The 22,141-nt window shown below is 32.6% G+C and overlaps 2 protein-coding genes across 2 annotated transcripts in view; one reads left to right on the top strand and one right to left on the bottom strand.

Annotated features, from left to right (window-relative positions):
• The window catches only part of LOC127711326 (electron transfer flavoprotein beta subunit lysine methyltransferase-like), a 50,143-nt gene that overhangs the window by 6,680 nt on the left and 21,322 nt on the right, over window positions 1–22,141 (bottom strand). The gene's annotated exons all lie outside the window — the stretch shown is intronic.
• LOC127711319 (switch-associated protein 70-like) lies at window positions 484–21,575 on the top strand. The gene is made up of 10 exons (XM_052217315.1): window positions 484–628; window positions 4,283–4,475; window positions 4,809–5,369; window positions 7,401–7,547; window positions 10,434–10,542; window positions 13,336–13,508; window positions 14,138–14,200; window positions 14,775–14,941; window positions 15,782–15,980; window positions 16,941–21,575. The coding sequence occupies exons 2-10, from the start codon at window positions 4,302–4,304 to the stop codon at window positions 18,234–18,236; spliced, it is 2,889 nt and encodes a 962-aa protein (XP_052073275.1). The 5' UTR covers window positions 484–628; window positions 4,283–4,301; the 3' UTR covers window positions 18,237–21,575.

Here is a 22,141-nt window from a genome sequence, read left to right as displayed (position 1 = left end):
TTAACCTAAATGTTGACGTCACGACGCCGACGACGGAATCTAGGATTGCTATGTCTCGCTTTTGCGAAATAAATTACGCAGGCTCGACAAAAATAAGTAACGGTATTCAAACTGATCATGCGAATCTTACTGTAGCAATTTAATACTTCCTTGAATATAATACTTCGATGCTTGCTATATTAAATGTTGACAGATGTTTAACCTTCACATGGTAAAAAAAATTAAGCAGTGTATACAAATACAACAATTATCATAGTCTTTAAGGTATAACTGTTTCCTGAAAATTATTCACAAGAAACACCAGGAAATTATATAGGAATTCATAAGACGATTAATACCATATTCAAACAAAACATAATAAAACAGGGACGTAAAATATACAAACAGCGTATTTACCAACTCAACTTGTATTTTAAATGATACATCTATATATGTACACAATTGATAAATCTTAAAACATTTGTTTGTCAAGTTTAAAACCGACAGGTAATACACATTCGTCGTATCAATAAGCCAATACACGTCCAGGAAGTAGACGTAAACCCCCTTTTTGAGACATGAACAGGAAATTACTGTATTATTTTACTAAGTGTTATTTTACATATTAGAATTAAGACGTAATAGCAAGGTAAGGATATTTTTATGCTATGAAAATTTTCATGAGAATAGATTTTTCACACTTTTAAATGCTGTCTGTGAGAGTTTTCTCATTCGATGTAGTATTATCACCTTTGAATATGATATGCATGAAGTGACACACAAAATATGGGGAAATTAAAGGTAGCACAAAATAGCGTTACAAATAAACTACTGTATATCTGGGAACATTTAACTACAGTGTGAAAAAGGGCGTATGACATTTGCGCCGATTTTATAAATTTTCAATCTTTCATTTGCGCCGATTCAATAATTTCAAGTTCCATTTGCTCCTTTTTGCATTTTAGTGCTGTGCTTTTTTCATGGCGTAAAGAGGTTTTTATTGTCCTTTGATATTTCAAAGGCTGTAAATATATATTTATATCATTTGATATTTAATTGCTATACTCAGTTATTTTAGTGGATGTAAAAAGAGTGCTTTTAACCTTAAAATTGACTTGTTTTGCTCGAATCCTGCTTCCACCTCCCAATTGTGGGCAGAGGGCAACAGTTATATGCATGTTTTAATTGATAATTCATAACACATGTAAAACTGGCTAGCGGAAGAGGTTTATAATAATAAAAAAAAAAAGTTTTCATCTGTAATTTACCTGTAAAACAATCGGCGCAAATGAAAGAAATAATCGGCGCAAGTGAAAGAAAAAATCGGCGCAAGTGAAATGCAGATCGGCGCAAATGCAAATCGCCGATGAAAAGTACTAATATGTATGTCACTTAGTATATGAGAAATGAACTTTGACTTAACACTTAACATATAACAATGAAGTGAAATGCTAATATTTTCACATAGATGCGTTCTTACACTAAAGTTATTTGATTTGAGGTCACTTAGTAACTGGGAACTGAACTGAATACTGTAAATTCACAAATTATTGCGTGCATTTATTATTGCGATTTTGTCATTTTAGCCTAAAATGCGTTTTTAATTTTTGCGATATAGAGAAAAATCCTGTTTAATTAAAAAAAAAAAAAATTTCAAAATGCGAGTTTAAATTATTGCGATAATAACCCTGTCGCATTTTTCGCAATAATAAAAACATCGCAATAATTTCTGAATTTACAGTATGTCAGTGAAGCGTAAAATGTAGTTCAGATTGACCCCTTTTTATTGGCATGATGCGGTATAGTCCCATAGATACATCCTTACATAAGGTTATAAGAGTATATGAGAACTAAACTCGGACATAAAACATATTGTAGTCAACGAAATTTAAAAATCAAAGCCACTCAACCGTAAGATATGGATCTTACGACTTGCTTCTTATAACACGTGGCAAGTCTCTCGAAGGCTATTTATGATAATAATGACTGCATGTTGTGTGTCAAAAAAATAAGGAAATATGGCATGTTTGCCAGCGAGACAACTATTCAACAGAGAGAAAAAAGGACGAGGATGTAAACAACTAATGGGCACTGTACGGCCTTCAACAATGAGCAAAACCTATACCGTATAGTCAGCTATAAAAGATTCCGGTCATGACATATAAGTTTCTGGAAAATTGTTGTGGACGCAGACACGACGTTGAAACCTTCATTACTCCAAGTGTCCCTGATAACTCAGTTGAGATGAATTAATGACAGAAACATTTATACCTGTTGTTTAAAGTTTGACACATAAAACTACAAATATATCATTAATGCGAATAGTTTACAGCCGCCACGCTAAAGGTTCTAGCGTGAGTTATTACAGAGCTAAGTCGCTCACATTTATTGTGCTAAAAGATGTTGTAAATGGGGACGAAGGAAAGTAAGATTGAGAGTATAAGAGTGGATACAATGCAAATCATTAACGGGATTTATCCGATTTACACATTGAGACAAATATGGGAAAAACTTCCGTGTCTTTCTTCTTTTCCTGTCCATCCTGTATTACTCAGAATCCAATATCACTCTCAATTGTCGCAAAGGATTATACAGAATTAAGTATATCTTTTCTTCATTATTATTGGTCTAACAAGGACCACATCTTTGAATATGTATACGATAACTTCTTGTATGGGTAATACAATAACTTGGTATACTTGACAATCTTACAGAGATAGCGGAAGCTGAGGCGAGAGATATTCTAAGGACGTTTTTCCGTGTATAAGATGAACAGGATAAAAACAATTATAGATCGTTGTTATTTATTTTTTTCAAGCGCAATTATATGCAAATAACACCTAAACATCAATAGATTATTAAAAATAAATTTGCGATTGTCTGATACGAGCTAGCAGAAAAAGGGGGGTCATCAGTTGTTACTTTTATAAACACAATAATTGTACTGTGCTATTTAAACAAAAGGTAACGGAATAAAGAATTTGACACACATTACAGGTAAAATTTTATGATAAGCAAACATGACGCGCAATATCGGAAGTTTTCCATATGTAATTGAATATTTATTTTCATAAAACTCTATATCTTTCTGGGTAGGATACCGCATTCTTATCATACATTATTGAAACGATCCCCATAGAACTTTACGAGTCGCCTTTACATGTTGGCAATAAAAAAAACAAAAACAATCAAACAAAGACAAATAAAGCTATAATTGTAGAAAATAATGTAGTAGCATTGGATCTCTCCGAACATTTGAACAACTGCGTGTGTTCGGAATATTAAAGTAAAAAAAAAAACGATTCAAACATATTATATTTTTATATAACTAAAGATCGGCATAAAAGACTGTGTTCAATGCCGCGCTTACAAATAAAATTTAACGAAAAGTTTTGCAGTACACAATAGATACCATCAAGTAGAAAAACCTAAAGAGTAAGGCAGCACATTTCAACCACAGGCGCAAACGGAATAACCCCTCTCTCTGTTTTGTGATAAGATTTTCAGAAAATTGTGGATCCTTCCCCGAAGTGTCTGTGATTTCGATGTTTATCATTTTATACTAAACATGTTTGTAAAATAGTACACACAAATTTAAACCGCAGTTTAAATTTTTGACAGTTATGTAGTAAATGTTAAGATAATAATTCATGTATGGTAATTCCATGTCATCTTCAATTTTTTATATCTCTGTTTGCAATGATAAGGTAAGTTGTGACTACTTCAAATATATGTTTCCTAGAAATCATTACTTTTACGGATGTTTGAACATTTAGGTTTTTGTTAAGTTGGAGAAGTATAAAGCACTGATTGATCGCCTTTCCTTCTTTTTGTTGAAACAAGAATACTTTTCAGACGGTAGTTGAACTTTCAAACAATCAGCTTCCGTTTGAGGGGGTCTCATTGGCTTATTGTTTTGTCAGAATCCCGTATCCCGCTTATCATTGTAATAATAGCGCTTGTAATTTCACGATTCGCGCCCTACTTCGTTTCCCCCTTTTTTACGCAAAAATAATTTGACTTTCACGTGTCACGCCTACAAAAAATCGGCCAATCCCGCATCACGCTTAGACCCCAATGAGACCCACTTTGAGTATGTGCTACTGAGGGAAAATACAGTAAGCTTTTTAAATCAATTATTTACAACACAAATATCTTAATCTCTTCAGTAGTAAGTATTAAAATGATTCAATTCATCCGGTAGTAAATATTGTTAAAACAGTCACTTCCGTCTTGTCAAGATGGCCAGTCGTCGACCGTCTATTCTTTATATTGATAATGCATCTTTTACTTTACGTCCCAGTTTCAGAAACCGACGCAAAATGCCCGGATTTTCCATCAGAGACCCTCATCGACACGGAGGAGCAAAAGTGTCACGTGGACGATGGTCGAGTTCGGTTGAACTTCTAAAGATTGAAGCAATGAAAAGTATATGGTATGCCTTCCAGACTCTGATCGATCCACAAAACGAAATGGTTCAAATTCACACATTAAAGGTAAGATCTTTTTACATTAAAGTTTTTTTTTATTTTCACGGAAAAGATCGAATTAAGACTTATCATCTTTCCATCAAATTGTGCAGTTTAATCTATATATTTTACGTCGCCGTATTAGTTTACTTACAACTGAATAGAGCACTTTTGTAAATTAGTTTCGCCCAAAGCGCATAATTTCTGTATTTACCTTCACCAGCGAAGATGCTTCACCAGCAACGCTTAAAACTAAACATGTATATTGAACATGTAACTTATTTCAAGACTTCAAACGAATCTCGATTAGTTTTCATTTCAACATTAACATTAAATGTTTCCATACTTGTACATTTATAGGTATTGACTGCCAGCATAGGAAATGCTCTAGGGATAGAAAAATCAGAAGAACTCCATGACAAAACCGACCAAACAGAATTAGATTTCAAATCATATTTTGTTATTCTTGAATCATTAATGTTTGAACCGTTATCCAGAGTCTCAGATGAAACCATGGACTTGTCAAGCATCGATTATCAACATGTACACCAAGTTTGTTGGGTTTTATTTTACAATAATCAAAAAGGGAAAACAATACCAGATGACGTGCCAGAAAACATTGCATTTAAATTGTGGCTGATGTATAATTTGTTTTCAGAAGAAGACGATTCGAATAAACCTATTTTCCCACTCAAATTAGATCCAGAAGAGGCATCCACAATTTTTGAAGGAATTTTAACACAAACTGGAAATCATAATTTATTATGTAGTGCTACTGAAGACTTCGGTGATGAACCCATGACATACCAGAAATATCTGGCAACATTCTTTGTACATATCTTTAAACATGTGAAAGAAGGAATACTTAAATCATCTGTAGATACCGTCCATGAACAGTTTGTCATTGACATTTTAAAAAAGGTTGGTGCTCAATAGAATATGGTGTATAAAAGTCTAAACAACAATTAACAATTCTACTTTAATTAGAAGTCCAGAAGTAAAACTGTAATGACAACATTTGATAAGGCTAAATAATGGGGTCGCAACTGTCGTATTAAAACCTGATATGTTGCTGTTTATTAATCAAAGGAGGAAGTATACATTTTTTGATAGTTTTGGGACCCGCAAATATAGTGGTATCTTGGTATTAAAAGCATGGGATCGGAAACAAAAATGACAAAATGGACAAAAGGTGCAGAATAAAGGGCCATAAAAATAAAGAATAGAGAATAATGGGTTGCTAAAATACACAGAATAAAGAATAATAGACAAAAAAGATAAAGAATAGAGAAAATCGACCAAAAAATAAAGAAATGAAGGACCCCCCCCCCCCCCCCCCCCATCCAGACCCTCATTAACATGCTCTCGTCCTGGTATGTAATACTTGCCATTGGACGTTAAACACCAATCTGTCATCATAATATAAAAGGGACCAAACTCGTTGGTGGCTACTAAACATAGAATTTCTATTTTTATAATACGTCAATGAATTTTGTATGCCTTTGTAATAAAGTGCATGGCCATATCTAAAATTATCCTGTGTATAGATAAGCCAAAAAATTAATAAAAAAAAACGTAATTTATTATTGTACAAGGAAAATCTCTTGTCGAACTTAATTCAATATTTGTGTTCGTTATCAAGATCAGTGCATTTATTATGTAAACATAAAACAATTTGACCTTTAGTCGTAAATATCCGTGTAGCAAGCAGTGAAATTGTATATAGGAAAATAAAGTCAGTCTATGTTTTGTGTAAACAAGATAAACGTAATGAGAAAAAAAAAAATCTGTTGTGTGGTTGCTACCTCATTGATGTATCCGTAACGACTCCTTCAGCTACAAGAAGATGTTCGTTAATTAGGAAAAAAGGATTATGTATATTGTTTTAACAATCGCTGAATAATAAGGTTACTTTGACACGAAGCTATTGTATACTGTTCCTCTTCTAGTTGTAAGGATTCATTTCCCTAAAAAAACATTTTTTTTTTTGCTTTATGAAAGAATCATTTTTCAGGAAGTACTATTCACAAGAGCCTTCTTCCTTATATATGTCGTATGAATGGAACAAAGAAAGGAATTGTATATATCTAAGATATACAATTTATTGAATTCCCCAAAAAATGACATCCAACACGAAAGAAAAAATTCAGAGAGACATTAAATTATCACTTAAAATTGTTCTCGCAAACTTACCTATAAATGTACTTAACGCTTGTATAGACCAAAATTTTTTTTCATTGTAATTTTAGGCATGCAAGTTTTCTTCCTTTTGCAGGAAAAAAACAGTGTACATGTTATTATTAATAACAAATGCACTGAACACGAAGGTCTTTTCTAAAATTTCAATGTCTATATATGACACTCACCAGGTAAATAAAACATATAAGTAAAACGGTTTTAAATATTTATAAAGGTCACAGGTCTTGTGAATGAGATGTCAGGTCGCCCGTCATCCTCCAAGGTCACTGGTCGGATTTGACCATGTAGCAGCCACATATATATATTTATATACAGGGGCGGATTCGGGCGGGGGCGTAGCGGGCGTGCCCCCCCCTAAAATTTGCAAAGTATGGGTTGTCCTCAGCTTAATAAAGAATATTTCGAAAATTTAAGTTTGCGCCCCCCCCCCCCCCCCCCCCCCTCACCTAAAATCCTGGAACATCCCCTGATATATAGATACCATCTTCTTTTTTGGGGTTATTCTTGTAAGACGGCTATCGATTTACTGCTAAAGTCATAACTGTCATAACTTGGTGTAGGCACTTTTGAATGGACCAACGTCTAAAACCGCACACCAGTATGATATTTATTGCTATGAATCATGGAGTGTATGTTGCTATAGGTGTGTTAATACATTATATTGTCACAAGATACATATGGTATCTTCTTAGATATCGGTATATAATTTCGTCTGTATTAAAAGGACTTAAAAACACATGATATGTTTTCTAGGGAAACTTATTAAAGCGTGGACACCAAGTTAAGAACTGGAAGGAAAGATACATGGTTCTAAACCCAACAGAACTAAAGTATTATGCCTCATCACATCAAAAACACATGAAGGGAACAGTCGTATTCAACAAATCTCAAACTGTAGAGGTTAGTAAAATTTACTTAATCAAATAAAACTGAAAATCCATAACATCATCAAATCAGAAACATGAAGTGGAGTATTTAACAAATCTCAAAGTGTACAGGTTAGTGCTTTCTTAAAAGTAATAACATCATCAAATCAGAATTATATGAAGTGGACTGTAGTAGTCAGCAAATCTCAAACTAAAGGTTACTGAGTATTTACTAAATGAAACTGCAAATCTAAACATCAACAAATCAGGAACATATGAAGTGAACTGTTGTTTTTGATGAGCCTTACATAGTTGTGGTTCGTGTCCATGTACGTAAAAGAGTGTCGAATGATACCGAAGGGATGTTTACACTCATAATTCGAAATCAAACTGACATTTCAATGGCAAAATACGACCAAAAGACAAACAACAGTACACAAAACACAACATAGAAAACTAAAGACTGAGCCCCACTATAATCCAGCGTGATCTCAGGTACTCCGGAATGGTAGGCAGATGCTGCTCCACATGTGGCACCTGACTCTTTACGGCAGATGCGGATCAAGGATTTAGAAAAAAGGGGAGGAGGCCAAAACAACAAGACAACGTTTGGAGTGGAACTTGTAAAAAGTCTATGCATTGACCATATGCGTAGCTCCATAAGCCCCCTCCTTATAACCACCTCTGCACAGACCTCAATATGTTATTAAACAAAATATACAACAAAACCACTCATAAATCCACTTAATTTGGTACAAAAAACATCTAAGACATCTCTCATCAAAGTATCTTATAAAGTAATTGTTGGTCGTACCAAGATAGTAATGACACATTTCAAAATGAATCTAGTATGACAGTTTTATTTCAATTTTCACTTTAATATCATAATGCACAAAGTTTTAAAGTACCGGTAATACATGAAAGGATAACAGAATTACTGAAAATATCGGTCAGTACATGATCAGATGACACACACCAACAATTACAGCTCTAATTCAATGTCATTTTGACTATGCCTGTTCTGCATGGTATGCTGGTGTCAGCAAAAAATATAAAGATAAGTTACAAGTATTACAAAACAAATGTGTTAGATTTATAAAAAATACTGGATATAGATCAAAAGTTGACCATGATGTATTGAATAGTATTGGTTATGTTAATATTGAAAATCGTGTTAAACAATTGAGATTAAACCATGTTCATAATATCTATTACCATCATTGTCCTAATTATATGTATACAAATTTTACAAAGGTGAGACATCTTCATCATCATTTCACACGAAATAGTGAATATGACTTCTGGGTTCCACCAGTAAAGAGTCAACAAAAAGATACATTTTATTTTAATGGCATACAAGATTGGAATATGTTGCCAAATAATGTTAAAAAAATAAAGAAAATAAAGGATTTCAAAATTAGTGTTAAAGAGTACTTGACCAAAAGTTATAGTGCGGCCTCATCAGACTTCTTTTTATATTATTAAACTCATTTTTTATTCAAAATATTCTTATATGAATTTTTTATGTCATATTAATTTGTGTGATATCTTTTTTGTATGTCTAAACTATAAGCCGTTTACATGTAGGGACCCCATTGGAAACAAGCTTTAAAGATTTCATGGGTTATCCCTGATAAAATATCAGCAAATTTTTTCCATGCAGTTAACGATTATCTACACTCATAAAATACCATTATATTTTACAAAGTATGTGTTAGTAATGTCTTTATGTATCGTATATATTGAGTATTGTATTAACTCATATGCTTGATATTTTATTGAATAAAATATTATTATATTATATTATTATAACAATACCAACTCATGTCTGCAAAACGATGTACTAACAAAGACAAACAACAACACATTGTCCAGATAGCCTTGGAGTGAGTGAGGCACTGAGTGGGGTTAAACCAGTTTTACGTACACACCCCTGTCAACGTATATTTGTTCCGCCTAACAGAAGTTCCACTGGAAACTTTGTTATAAACAATTTCATAATATCTGTTCCTGTTGGAACAAATATCCTATACCATTTATTCCGTTAGAAACATATACTGTAATATTTATTCCAGTGGAAATAATATTCCAGAATATTTTTTTCCATTTGGAACTAATATTATGAAGGAACTTCTATTTCGTGACACCCCTACTCTGCTTTAATATCTAGAAAATATCATAAGTAATCAAGGTACTTTTTTGGTTTTAAGTAAGCAGGGGCACAAAAATCATATTTGGATAGAAGAAATAACTAAAGTCCTGCATTGGTAAACGATTTATAGCTATATAAGAGAACACTACTCTGTGAAATATGACAGCTGAAATTGAAACTAGCAAATGAAACTTCCATATTTGGCTTTGACAAAAAAACCCAAGAAATACAACCCTCAGACTTAATTGACTAATTTATGACTACTTATCAATTCAAAAAGGAAGTTTTTGCATTTATGCATTACATAATGTGTAATAACTATTAACAAAAGTAAAGTAAGGGTGCTACCATTTGATTTTTATGGGAGGGGGGCTAGGATGAAAAATGTTGTCCTGCATTTTTTTTAGTTGTAATCTCTGTCCTGCCTTTTTATTTTTCACTCTCATGATTCGGTCCTGCCTTTTTTTTATTAGTTTATCCTGACTTTTTTTACATAAATTGTCATCCTGCCTTTTTTTTTGGGCCAAGTTGCTCATCCTGCCTTTTTTTCTCTCAAAACTCCTGTCCTGCCTTTTTTTCAAATTTCATCCTAGCACCCCCCCCCCCCCCCCCCCCCCCCCCCCCTCCCCCCATAAAAATCAAATGGTAGCTCCCTAATGAAAATATGAAAAAAAAATTAACATCTTACTTCATTCAATTAAATTCAAAGTTAAAATTTTCAGCTCTAAATAAATAAATGCGTCTTTTAATTCTTTAATTTATTTACAGATATTACCTGATAAAGGTGGGAAACATAATCTGTTTGTACTCAATACACAACAGAAACCATATGAGATGAGTGCTTTGGACTTGAAGACTAGGAATGAATGGGTTTCATGTAAGTTTATTTAAGAGAGGATAACAGAAGGGAGTTGAAACTGTACAGAACATTTTTTTGTTCAGTAGTTGGTACATTATAGAAACCATAACAGACGAATGCTGGGTATTTTATGTCCAGTGGCATATACTACATGCATATCAGGATGAGTTAATGTGATACGAATATGAACTTGACCCGGCTTTGTACTTGATTAACACCCTAACAAGCTACTTCACAAGGTAACAGTCTGCAGCAAGACATGTAGCCATACCCAGACATTATAAGTCTCACTCCGAGCCGACCAGTCTCTATTCTTACTCATGAAAGCCACATGCTTAGTGGAGAAGCAGAAAATTACAATTTTCATATCTTTAGTTTGAAGTGGCTGTTGATCAAACAAACAACCTCCAGCACTCAAAGCGAGCTCGCTATCAGCAAACCACCGAGGTTTTACAATTACAGATGATCATAAGTGATATGGAATAATGAATCAGTTAAATAAAACCAATACAATGATGCATATTAAAATAAATTAAATGCTCCGCAGGGCGCAGCTTGATACGACCGCAGAGGTCGAACCCTGAACAGTTGGGGCAAGTATGGACACAACATTCAAGCTTGATACAGCTTTGCATTTGGATTGTGATTAAATATTTGACACAGCATAGGTTTCTGACACAGAATGAATGTGGTCTAAGAACTTAAAAATTTTAAATTGGACATTCACCTATTATGGTCCAAAATCTAAATACATGGTTAGATTCAGCATATCAAAGAACCCCAAGAATTCAATTTTTGATGAAATCAAACAAAGTTTAATTTTGGACCCTTTTGACCTCAATGTGGACAAAGTTGATAACGGGGCCCAAAAATCAAAACTCTAAATACATGGTTAGATTCAGCATATCAAAGAACCCCATATATTCAATTTTTGTTGAAATCAAACAAAGTTTAATTTTAGACCCCAACTTGGACCAACTTGAAAACTGGGCCCATAATCAAAAATCTAAATACATGTTTAGATTCAGAATATCAAAGAACCCTAAGAATTAAATTTTTGTTAAAATCAAACTAAGTTTAATTTTGGACCCTTTGGACCTTAATGTAGACCAATTTGAAAACGGAACCAAAAATTAAGAATCTAAATACACGGTTAGATTCGGCATATCAAAGAACCCCAATAATTCAATTTTTGATGAAATCAAACAAAAGTTTATTTTTGGACCCTTTGGACCTCAATGTGGACCAATTTAAAAACGGGGCCCAAAATCCAAAAACTTAATACACGGTTAGATTCAGCATATTAAAGAACCCCAAGAAGTCAAGAATTAAAACCCCATTGAAATTGGTCAAGAAATAAGCAATTTATACGAAGTATCTTCTTTTGCACAATACTGTGCAATTAAATATTTCTTGCTATTGCGCAATACTGTACAATTGACAATTTCTTGCTATTGCGCAATACTGTGCAATTGAAGATTTCTTGCTATTGCGCAATACTGTGCAATTGAAGATTTCTTGCTATTGTGCAATACTGTGCAATTGAAAATTTCTTGCTATTGCACAATACTTATTATATAATAATTTACACATCCTGTTTGGTGTGTATCTCCAACCATATCATTATTATTTGCTTTTAAATATAAATCAGAAATAACCAACTTAAAATGTAAAATTTTAAAAGAAAAAAAAAGGAATAAAAGAAAAAAAAGGAAAAAAAAAAATCCCCCCCCCAAATTTTTTGAACCCCCTTATGATTCATCACCCCCAAACTCAATCCCAGCCTTCCCTTTGTGGTATGGTACCTTGCAGTACAATTTCAGAGAGATCCATACACTTGAACACAAGTTATTGTCTGGAAACTAGAAAAATGCGTTTTTTTTACCCTTTTTGGCCCCAAATTCCTAAACGTTTAGGGCAATTACCCCCAAACTCAAACCCAGCTTTCCCTTTGTGATATGAAACCTTGTAGTACAATTTCAGAAAGATCCATACACTTACACACAAGTTATTGTCCTGAAACTAGAAAAATGCTTGTTTTTTGCCCCTTTTTGGCCCCTAATTCTTAAAATATTGAGGCAATTACCCCCATCATCAATCCCAGCCTTCCCTTTGTGGAATGGTACCTTGCAGTACAATTTCAGAGAGATCCATACACTTGAACACAAGTTATTGTCTGGAAACTAGAAAAATGCTTATTTTTGGCCCCTTTTTGGCCCCCAATTCCTAAATTTTTCGGCAATTACCCCCCAAACTCAATTCCAGCTTTCCCTTTGTGATATGGAACCTTGTTACAGTACAATTTCAGAAAGATCCATACACTTACACACAAGTTATTGTCATGAAACTAGAAAAATGCTTGTTTTTTGCCCCTTTTTTGGCCCCTAATTCCTAAAATATTGAGGCAATTACCCCCAATATCAATCCCAGCATTCCTTTTGTGATATGGAACCTTGTTGTACAATGTCAGAGAGATCCATACACTAACACACAAGTTATGTCTGGAAGTTACAAAAATGCTTATTTTTGGCCCCTTTTTGGCCCCTAATTCCTTTACTGTTGGTACCATAACCCCAAAATCAATCCCAACCTTCCTTTTGTGGTATTGAACCTTGTGGTAAAATTTCATAGAGATCCATTTACTTAAACTAAAGTTAGAGTGCGAAAACCAATGTGTCTTCGGACGACGCCGGACGACGCCAGACGACGACGACGACGACAACGTCATACCAATATACGACCACAAAAATTTTTTTGCGGTCGTATAAAAATGGCTTTTGTTCACTACTGTAATTTCAATCTGTATGGCAGGTATACAGATAGCCTTAGACAACTGTGAAAACCCTCACTATCACCATCATAAAGAATTATCTAAACAGCGCAGACAGAAACGAAATATCATCAAGATGGAAAAAGAAAATGAGGAAAGAAAAAGACAAGAGGAGGAAGACTTACATAGACAGACAGAAGAAGGATATAAACAGGTAATACAAAGGATGTGGTAGCAATTGTGAACTTATAAAAGATCAACAGTTAATATCCAAACAAACATTTAAATATATATATCATATCAGAAAATACCACTTAAAACCACTGTAACGGTAACTAGAAACATATCATATAACATCAACAAATGGAAAAGTTAGTAACGGGAACACCAAATAATCAACATGTAGAACAGTTAGAAGGGGAACACAATATAAAATCAACAAATGGAACAATTCATAATGGGAACACCAAATAATCAACATGTAGAACAGTTAGAAGGGGAACACAATATAAAATCAACAAATGGAACATTTCATAATGGGAACACCAAATAATCAACATGTAGAACAGTAAGTAATGGGAACACAATATAAAATAAACATATGGAACAATTAGTAATGGGAACACCAAATAATCAACATGTAGAACAGTAAGTAATGGGAACACAATATAAAATAAACATATGGAACCATTAGTAATGAGAACCCATATTAAATCAGGACGTGGAACAAGGAATAAGGTGATGACCATTTGATTTTCAGTAGGGAGGAGGATTTTGAAATGAAGTCAAATACTTTAGCAAATGAGTGTACAAGTCCTTCATAATTGAATTTCTATTTTTCAGAGAGAACAGATGAATGAGGAGATGCTCAGACAGAGGAACCTGGAATTAGAGGAAGAAAAAAGAGTAAGGGTTCCTTAACTTGTAACAAAACAAGCGTTTCTGAAGAAACCCTAAGGCAACTTTTAGATATCAATCAGTGTGGATGAAGAAACCCTTAATTAATGAAATCTGGACATGTCCACTAGTATGTCTGAATAATCCCTAAATGAAATTTTGTATGTCAGAAGAAATCCTAAAGGAAACTTTCAGATGTCACCTAGAACATCTGAATACATCAAGGATCTTTCAGATATCCATACTACTGAAACTGATACTAAGTACCTTTTTTTTGTAAAAAGGAAAACATTATAATGATGATAGAAATTTCTGATATTTTCCTTAGTTATTCCTTTGTATTCTACTAGTTTAAATAATAGCACTTCATATTCTGAATTCTATTCAAACTGTTAAGCTGAAGATTATTATAGGTGTCAAACACTCAAACTTCAAAATATCAATCCTTCCAGGAATGTCTAGGCAGCCAGTTACTGATATGATTAAAGGGCTCTGTAAACACATTACATTATCATCCATAAAGTGTAACTTAAGAAGCCATGTCCTTTATGTTATATTTAAATATTTTTCCTTCCTCCTACAGCGAAGGGAACAATTAGAAGCACAACTAAGAGAACAAGAGGCCCTACGAGAAGCTGAGAGACAGAGGTTGCTGGAATTAGAGGCTAGTAAATCAGAGTTAGAAAAACTACTAGAATTAGAAAGACAGGCAAAGAAAGATGAAGAGACAGTTAGAAGACTTCAAGCAAAGTAAGGATATATTTACCTGTATTCTAATACATGACACTCTTCTTTCACTTTTTAAACAAAGCCATCTTATTAGAACAAAACATTGGGTACACATGCTTGACCTCACAATTGAATATGCAACTTCAGTTGTATTTTGAACAATCCTGGAGGTAAAAGGTAACATTTCTGCAGAAATTGCTTGCTATGAAATTCAATAAGATCTTTTAAAAAGTAGGCCTATATGTATCTGCACAATTTAAATTCTGAAATCACTACACTAACACCATAAGGTGAGGAAGATACCAAGGGGACATTCAAAATTCATGTAAAGAGAATCTGACAACCCCAAGTCAAAAAGAAATACAAAAGTCCACAAAACAATACCATACATAGTCAAACTATAGAGAATAAGCAACACAAAACCCACCAAAAACTGGGGGTGATCTCAAAACCCACCAAAAATTGGGGGTGATCTCAAAACCCACCAAAAAACTGGGGGTGATCTGAAACCCCACAAAAAACTGGGGGTGATGATAAACTCAGGTGCTATGGATGAATGCAAATGAACATTCAGATTCCAAACATATAAACAATAAAAGTGATATTTAACAACTGTTTATTAGAAGAAACCCTAGTCTGGTGTACAAAATGATTAAACTGGCAACTTTGAGTTTGATGAAAAGATATTATAAAACTGTTGATTACATTTAGTTTCAAGCAGATTTCTGATAGGAGGAATAAATAAACATTGACAATTTGAACACAACTTTATAAAAAGTAAATCTACTCCCAAATATGTGATAATATATTTTTATTAGTCTTTTCTATACACTGAACATGTAATCTCTTTAAAAACTGTAGATTACTTGACGAGGAAAGTGAAAAAAGACAAGAATTAGAAAAATTGAAAAGAGAACAAGAAGAGATACTTAAACATGAGCGGGAGATGAGGGAAGGGCTAGAAGATCAAAAGGAAGAAAAAGATCAAATTCTACTAGAAGCTCAAGCGAAACTGTCAGAATTAGAAAACGAGAGGGTTGAAGCTTCTGAGAAATTAGAGGTATGGTTCTGTATAATGAGTTATAAAAAGCCAGGTTCAACACCATTGGTTTATTTTCAAACAATTATATTGTAACAAATAGGAAGCTTTTATTAGATTATAAAAATCTACCAAAAAATTTCATAAGCAACTTAAAATGTCATTCCATTTGTCTTTATGATATATTTATTAAGATGCCATGACAGTTGCAAGATAATACTGTATTTCTGGATTATAAGTCAATATTTTTTCCAAAAAGCTGTCAGCCTCATCAACCTATGTAAGACTTGTTTCTTAAAGTTGAATTCCAAGTTACATGTATATGGATACATAATAAGTGCAAATGAAATTCCAGTTAACTATTAAGTTCTAAATCAAAACAAAATTATTTTTAACAGACAACTTCTCCAGACTTAATTCTAAGAAAATTAAATGCCTTGAGAACCTTAAAAATGGTAGGTTCTCTCCAAAAGAGTTTCTAGAAATGACCGTTCGTAGAGAAAAAGCAGTGTATGCCTTGCCTCCAATAGATGATAATTTTCTTCGAAAAATTATGGATCTAACATTGTTGTAAATATTTGAAAAAAATAAGGGGTGAATTGAAAATAAATAACTGATGAACAGGTAACACCTAGTTGAACCTGTCATGCTGCTCATAACATAAAATATCTATTAGTCAATTGTATTTGGTGATAATAGCCAAGACAAAAGAGTCATGATGTCAAAACAAAAATTTTAAAAAATCATACCAACTTACCCTATTTTTCTGTAAGCGGTAATCCTGAAAACATTTCTTTTTGGCCTTTATGCAAACAACCCAACCTCTACTATTGTTCTTCAATTGGTAATCCTAAACAAATATTTTTTGTTTGGCCTTTATGCAAATAACCTTACTATTGTTCTTCAATTGGTAACCCTAAACACATATTTTTTGTTTGGCCTTATGCACTTTCATACAACTTATATATATTTTTTTTACAGAAAGCAACTGAAAGACTACAGGAAGCTGAAAATGAACGATTGAAAATGGAAGAAAAGGTCAAGTTATGGAAGAAACCCAATGTTGGGCTAGCAAGACCAATCCAGCCAACCAACAGACCATTAATAACACATCGTGGACTTGGTGCCTTCTGTGCCACTGACTTTCTTAGAAAATCACGTCAACAAGACAAACAGCGTGGTATGACAAAAAAGCAGTTAGATGAAAAATATGGAGAACACGTATTGGACATGTCAGATGAAGAGGAAAATGGTAAACATGAAAACAAATCTCCCGTATCTAAGACGTTTAATGAAGAAATAAATACACAAAACTTGGACAACGTAATTGAAAATTCAGATGTTAAAATCAGTACTACGGAGGAAGGTTTATCTCACCTTGTAAATCAACCACAAATTATAATTCAAACTGTAACTGATCAAGATCAACAAGCACCGGATAAAATAAGTGACAAATCAAATGAAAAAGAAGAAAACAAAGAAGAAATTAAAAAAGATGAACAATCTAAAGATTTGGAAGAAGAGGACCAGTGTACACAAAGTATTGACTGTAAGGAAGGTGAACTGGACATTGAAACAGAAAAATCTTCCATTAGTAAGGAAATGACACTGGAAAAAGATGAAAATAAAGCTGAAAATATCAATGAGGATGATGTACAAAAACTTCGATTTCTAGTTGATAATAGTTTATTGAGTGAAAATCATCAAAACAAAGATTCTGAACATATCCAAGCGATGACAAGGGGGCATTTGGGTGAGGAAAATCAGACTTATGTGCAAGGAGATGGGACATTGAAAGATGATGAGTCGGCAGATTTGTTTGAGAGTGCAAAGGACATTTCATCGACTAATAGCGAAGAAAAAGTTGAAAATCATTCATTGTCTGATGATCAAAAAGGAGAATCTTTTGAGCAGAAAGAGACAGATTGTGAAGTTCAAGTTCGAGGTTCATATGAAAATGTAACTTTTAATTCCCAAAGTATTAAATCAGATGAAAAGACTGAAGGGGAAAGTGAGTGTTCAAATACTAAAAATGAAAATGACAGAAATGAAACTGAAGACTCAAGTATAAAGAATAACAATGATGAAGAATCTTATTATGATCAACCAGAAGATGAAACAAATGACAAAGATATGTCTGCTTTTAGTAACCTGACTTACCAAAATATAAATATGAACGCCAATGACCAGAAATCTGATGAGAGAAACAAAGAAGATGAAGACCCTAATGTGTATGACTATGTAGAATTGAAAAATGAACATTTTGAACAAAAGTAATATATTGTCATATTTCATGCTTATATTATGCTATGAGAATTTATCTCAATTATTTTTGTGTACAAGTCACTGATAAAAATAAAACTACGTAAATGTCAATGAAGGTATTACATCACAAAACTTAATAATGGTGCAAAATCAAATAACTTCAGTACATAAAATCTTTCTAGAGTTTAGAGGTTAAAATCTGACTTGAAATTAGATTTCGAGGTGAAAACAAAGAGATTTAATCTATTGCCAAGCCTTAAATGAAAGTAAGATCTAAATTATTTATGTATTATTTTCACTAAAGATTTTCCCCTCTAAAACTGATAGCTGATATCATAATGGTACACAATGTATATCAATTTAGTCTTTAATTTCATAGATGAAACAAAGTTGTAAATGTAAAATCCAACAAAATCAGTGCCTGACTACAACATTTCTGGTTACATATTCATATGGCCAAGAAAACTTAATTTTGATAAAGGTTAAGGCAATTTCTAAGGTCATATTGTTTTGCAATTCTTATAAAGTATAGTACAAAACATAGTCAATGATTTTTTATATTGGTTTTTAAGAAGTACATAGTGTCTTCCATACAAAATTATTCTCCTCAGATCAATGAGATCTCAATTATCAGTATTATTTTGTGTGCTTCAGTGGTTCATATGTTTTCAAGGTCAAAAGTAAGTAATCAGCATTTCACCAAATTTTTGATTTATGAATGCAGTGATACATAAAAGATGTTGACATTTGACCTATTGACTTTTCTTTTTTGCTCTGTGGCATCAGACATTTTCTCTTGTGATGTCAAAACTTCATGGGAACATCTGTTATATAAAATAAGTATATGTGGTATAACTGCCAATGAGACAACTATCAAACTGAGACCATATGATGGGGTTGATGATAATCTGTTATTTCAAGTCATGATAAACAAATAGAAATTAGGTGTGTGATAATTCTTGCCAAGTTGATATAAGAAAACACTAAAATATAGAACAATAAACTGCTTCGCCGAGCATACCTGGATACAACCGCAGAGGTCCAACACTGAACAGTTGGGGCAAAAATGGACACAATATTCAAGCTTGATACAGGTCTGAATTTTGATTGTACTTAAATATTTGACACATTATAGGTTTCTGACACAGAATAAATGTAGTCAAAGAACTTGAATTTGGTTTTATGATTTGAATTTATATTCAATTGAAGATTTCTTGCTTTTGTGCAATTCACTGTACTGTTGTGCTGTACTTAGTAAATCTGTTTTCAGACTATATACAAAGAATTAGCAAAATAAATTGTGACCCCAAATTTTTCTTTGGAAAATTGACAATTTTTTAAATCTTGAGGAAAAAAAATTGACCTCCCTCCCCCCCCATTTTCCAAAAAAATAACATTTGAAGAAATTTTCTTTTTGTAAAATGTGGTACAATTTAAGAGACATCAATAAACTTAAACACAAGTCATTGTCTGAAAACTAGAAAAATGCTTGTTTTAGACCCTTTTTGGCCCCTAATTCCTGAACGGTTTGGGCAATTACCCTAAAAATGAATCACAACCTTCTACTTGTGGTATTGAACCTTGTGGTACAATTTCAGAGCAACCAAAATACTTATACAAAATTTATTGTCCTGAAACTAGAAAAATGTTTTTTTGGGCCCCTTTTTGGCCCCCAATTCCTAAACGGTTGGGACCATCACCCCCAAAAACAATCCCAACCTTCCTTTTGTGGTAATGAACCTTTTGGTTAAATTTCATAGAGATCCATACACTTAAACTAAAGTTATTGTCTGGAAACCAAATGTCTTCGGACGACGTTGACATGATAGCAATATACGACCCCAAAATTTTTTGCGGTTGTATAAAAATGAAAGATGACCTGCTGTATTTCAAATTATTTGTATGTATGACATTGTGTTTGATATTGTGTATGGTTGTGAGTTGAACTAAAATCAAACAATATATATAAATATCTTTTACTCTTCTAATCATTTTCGTTTTTTCTTTATTTGATGGAAATCTACATCTCAGTTTTTACTTTAGATAGATGTACAGATTATCCATTATTTATTTTCTAGATATATATATCTAATAAAGTTCTTATTTAAGATAAGCAAACAGCATTATATAAATTGTCATTTCTTAATTAGCATCTTTTATTTTATGTATGTTTTAATTTCTTTAGGCATGCCGCATAAGGATACTTTCTAATTCGATTGTGATTTTTTTCATTTTCAGAGATGTTGTAGATCAAGATAACATCTTTGAAAAATCATAATACAAGACATAGGCCACAGCACTTGTCTTCAAGAAAACTGAGGCTAAAAATTTGAAGTTTTTGTAGATTTGGTTAAATTTTTTAAACATCTTTAAGATTTTCTAAACCTGATATTTTAGCAAGTAAATAACCTATTTTTTTTTTTAAAGCTATGACGAATGTAAATTAGCAAAAAAATAAATAACCTGTCAGCTCTATTGTTTCACATCAAAACATGATTGAATTTACATATTCCATGAAAAAAACTAAATTGGCTACCTTTATTCAGTAGTTTTACAAATTTCTTGAATTGTCATTTTTCTTACATTTTTATATGAGAGGGCTTTCATTATGATTTTTTTAAATCAGAAAAAACACAAAAGTTGAACCAGAAAGTGTATTCCCCAATTATTAACTTTCAAGATTTAAAGTCCTGACATAAGATTCTGTTATAATAATGAGGTCATCATAAAAAAAATAGTAACAATTATCTCCCCTGAAACCGTATTGACTCCCCTTAATCTTAATTCTGTAATTTTTTTTCTAACACAAGGGAATATATTGGAGACTTATCAAAAACAAGGTTCCTTACCTCATGAAGTGTTATGTATTATACAATAAACTGAATGCTATCATTAAACATATGGAATACAAAAATCTTCTTTATCTTTTAAAAACACAACATAAATGAGTTTTTAAGATATTTCATTCAAATTAATCAAGACAATTATGCTATTATTAAATGAGGGGAAAAAAATCTGCAATTAACTAAAATAGTGATGTTTGTGGGTTTGAATGATAAATCACAGATTTCAATGCAAATAGTGATACTGAGTATTCAGTAAATAAATGTTCTTCACATAGGAACATATTACAGTTATGACAGGTTAATAGGTCAGAATTGTATGTGTGTATTAAAAAGAGTAACAATTGACTTTAAAAAAAATTTGATAAGCAAAATATGTACATGTAAATTAAAAGGATTGTCATGCAAAAAGTAATTTTCTAATTTTAAATTTCATGTTATATATATAATTGTATTTGTACAAAGAGTGCTTTATTTATTTCCATCATTAATAAATGATATGAATCAACTGCTGTTTTTTTCACAATTTCAATAGATAGCAATTACAACAGTTACCTTTAATAAAAATATCAAAACACTTTTGTTGGGACAAAAATGAAGAATGAATCAAAATATCCTAAATGAAATATGGGTCATTAAAATTTAATTATTGCTTATTATGTAAAACTGATACGTGTATTTCAAATAAACTGATTAAATTACAAGAAATCCAAATGGGTACCATTTTATATATATCATATGTAAGATTTGATTTGATTAATTGGTGTTTAACACCACTTTCAGCACTAATGGCTATTTCATAGCAGTCCATTTTTGTTGGTAGAGCAAGGCAGAGTGCAAGGAAGGAACCATCTAATTGTCGGCAGGAAAACACAATCCTAGTCAGTTGATAAGATAGGATTGAACCCACCTGCCACATGCTGGGTCAATTGATAAGATAGGATTGAACCCACCTACCACATGCTGGCCTATGGGTTCCACAACCACTATCTATTTAAACTATAGACCAAATTATATACACAATAGGAATATATGAAAAACTCACCAAAGTTCCTTAGATCCCTGGCTTATAAT

Source organism: Mytilus californianus, unplaced genomic scaffold (assembly GCF_021869535.1).
Source record: "Mytilus californianus isolate M0D057914Y unplaced genomic scaffold, xbMytCali1.0.p SCAF_8, whole genome shotgun sequence".
Taxonomy (NCBI): Eukaryota; Metazoa; Mollusca; class Bivalvia; order Mytilida; family Mytilidae; genus Mytilus; species Mytilus californianus.
The sequence above is the reverse complement of the archived record's forward strand: the minus strand, read 5'-3'. Positions and strand labels throughout refer to the sequence as shown.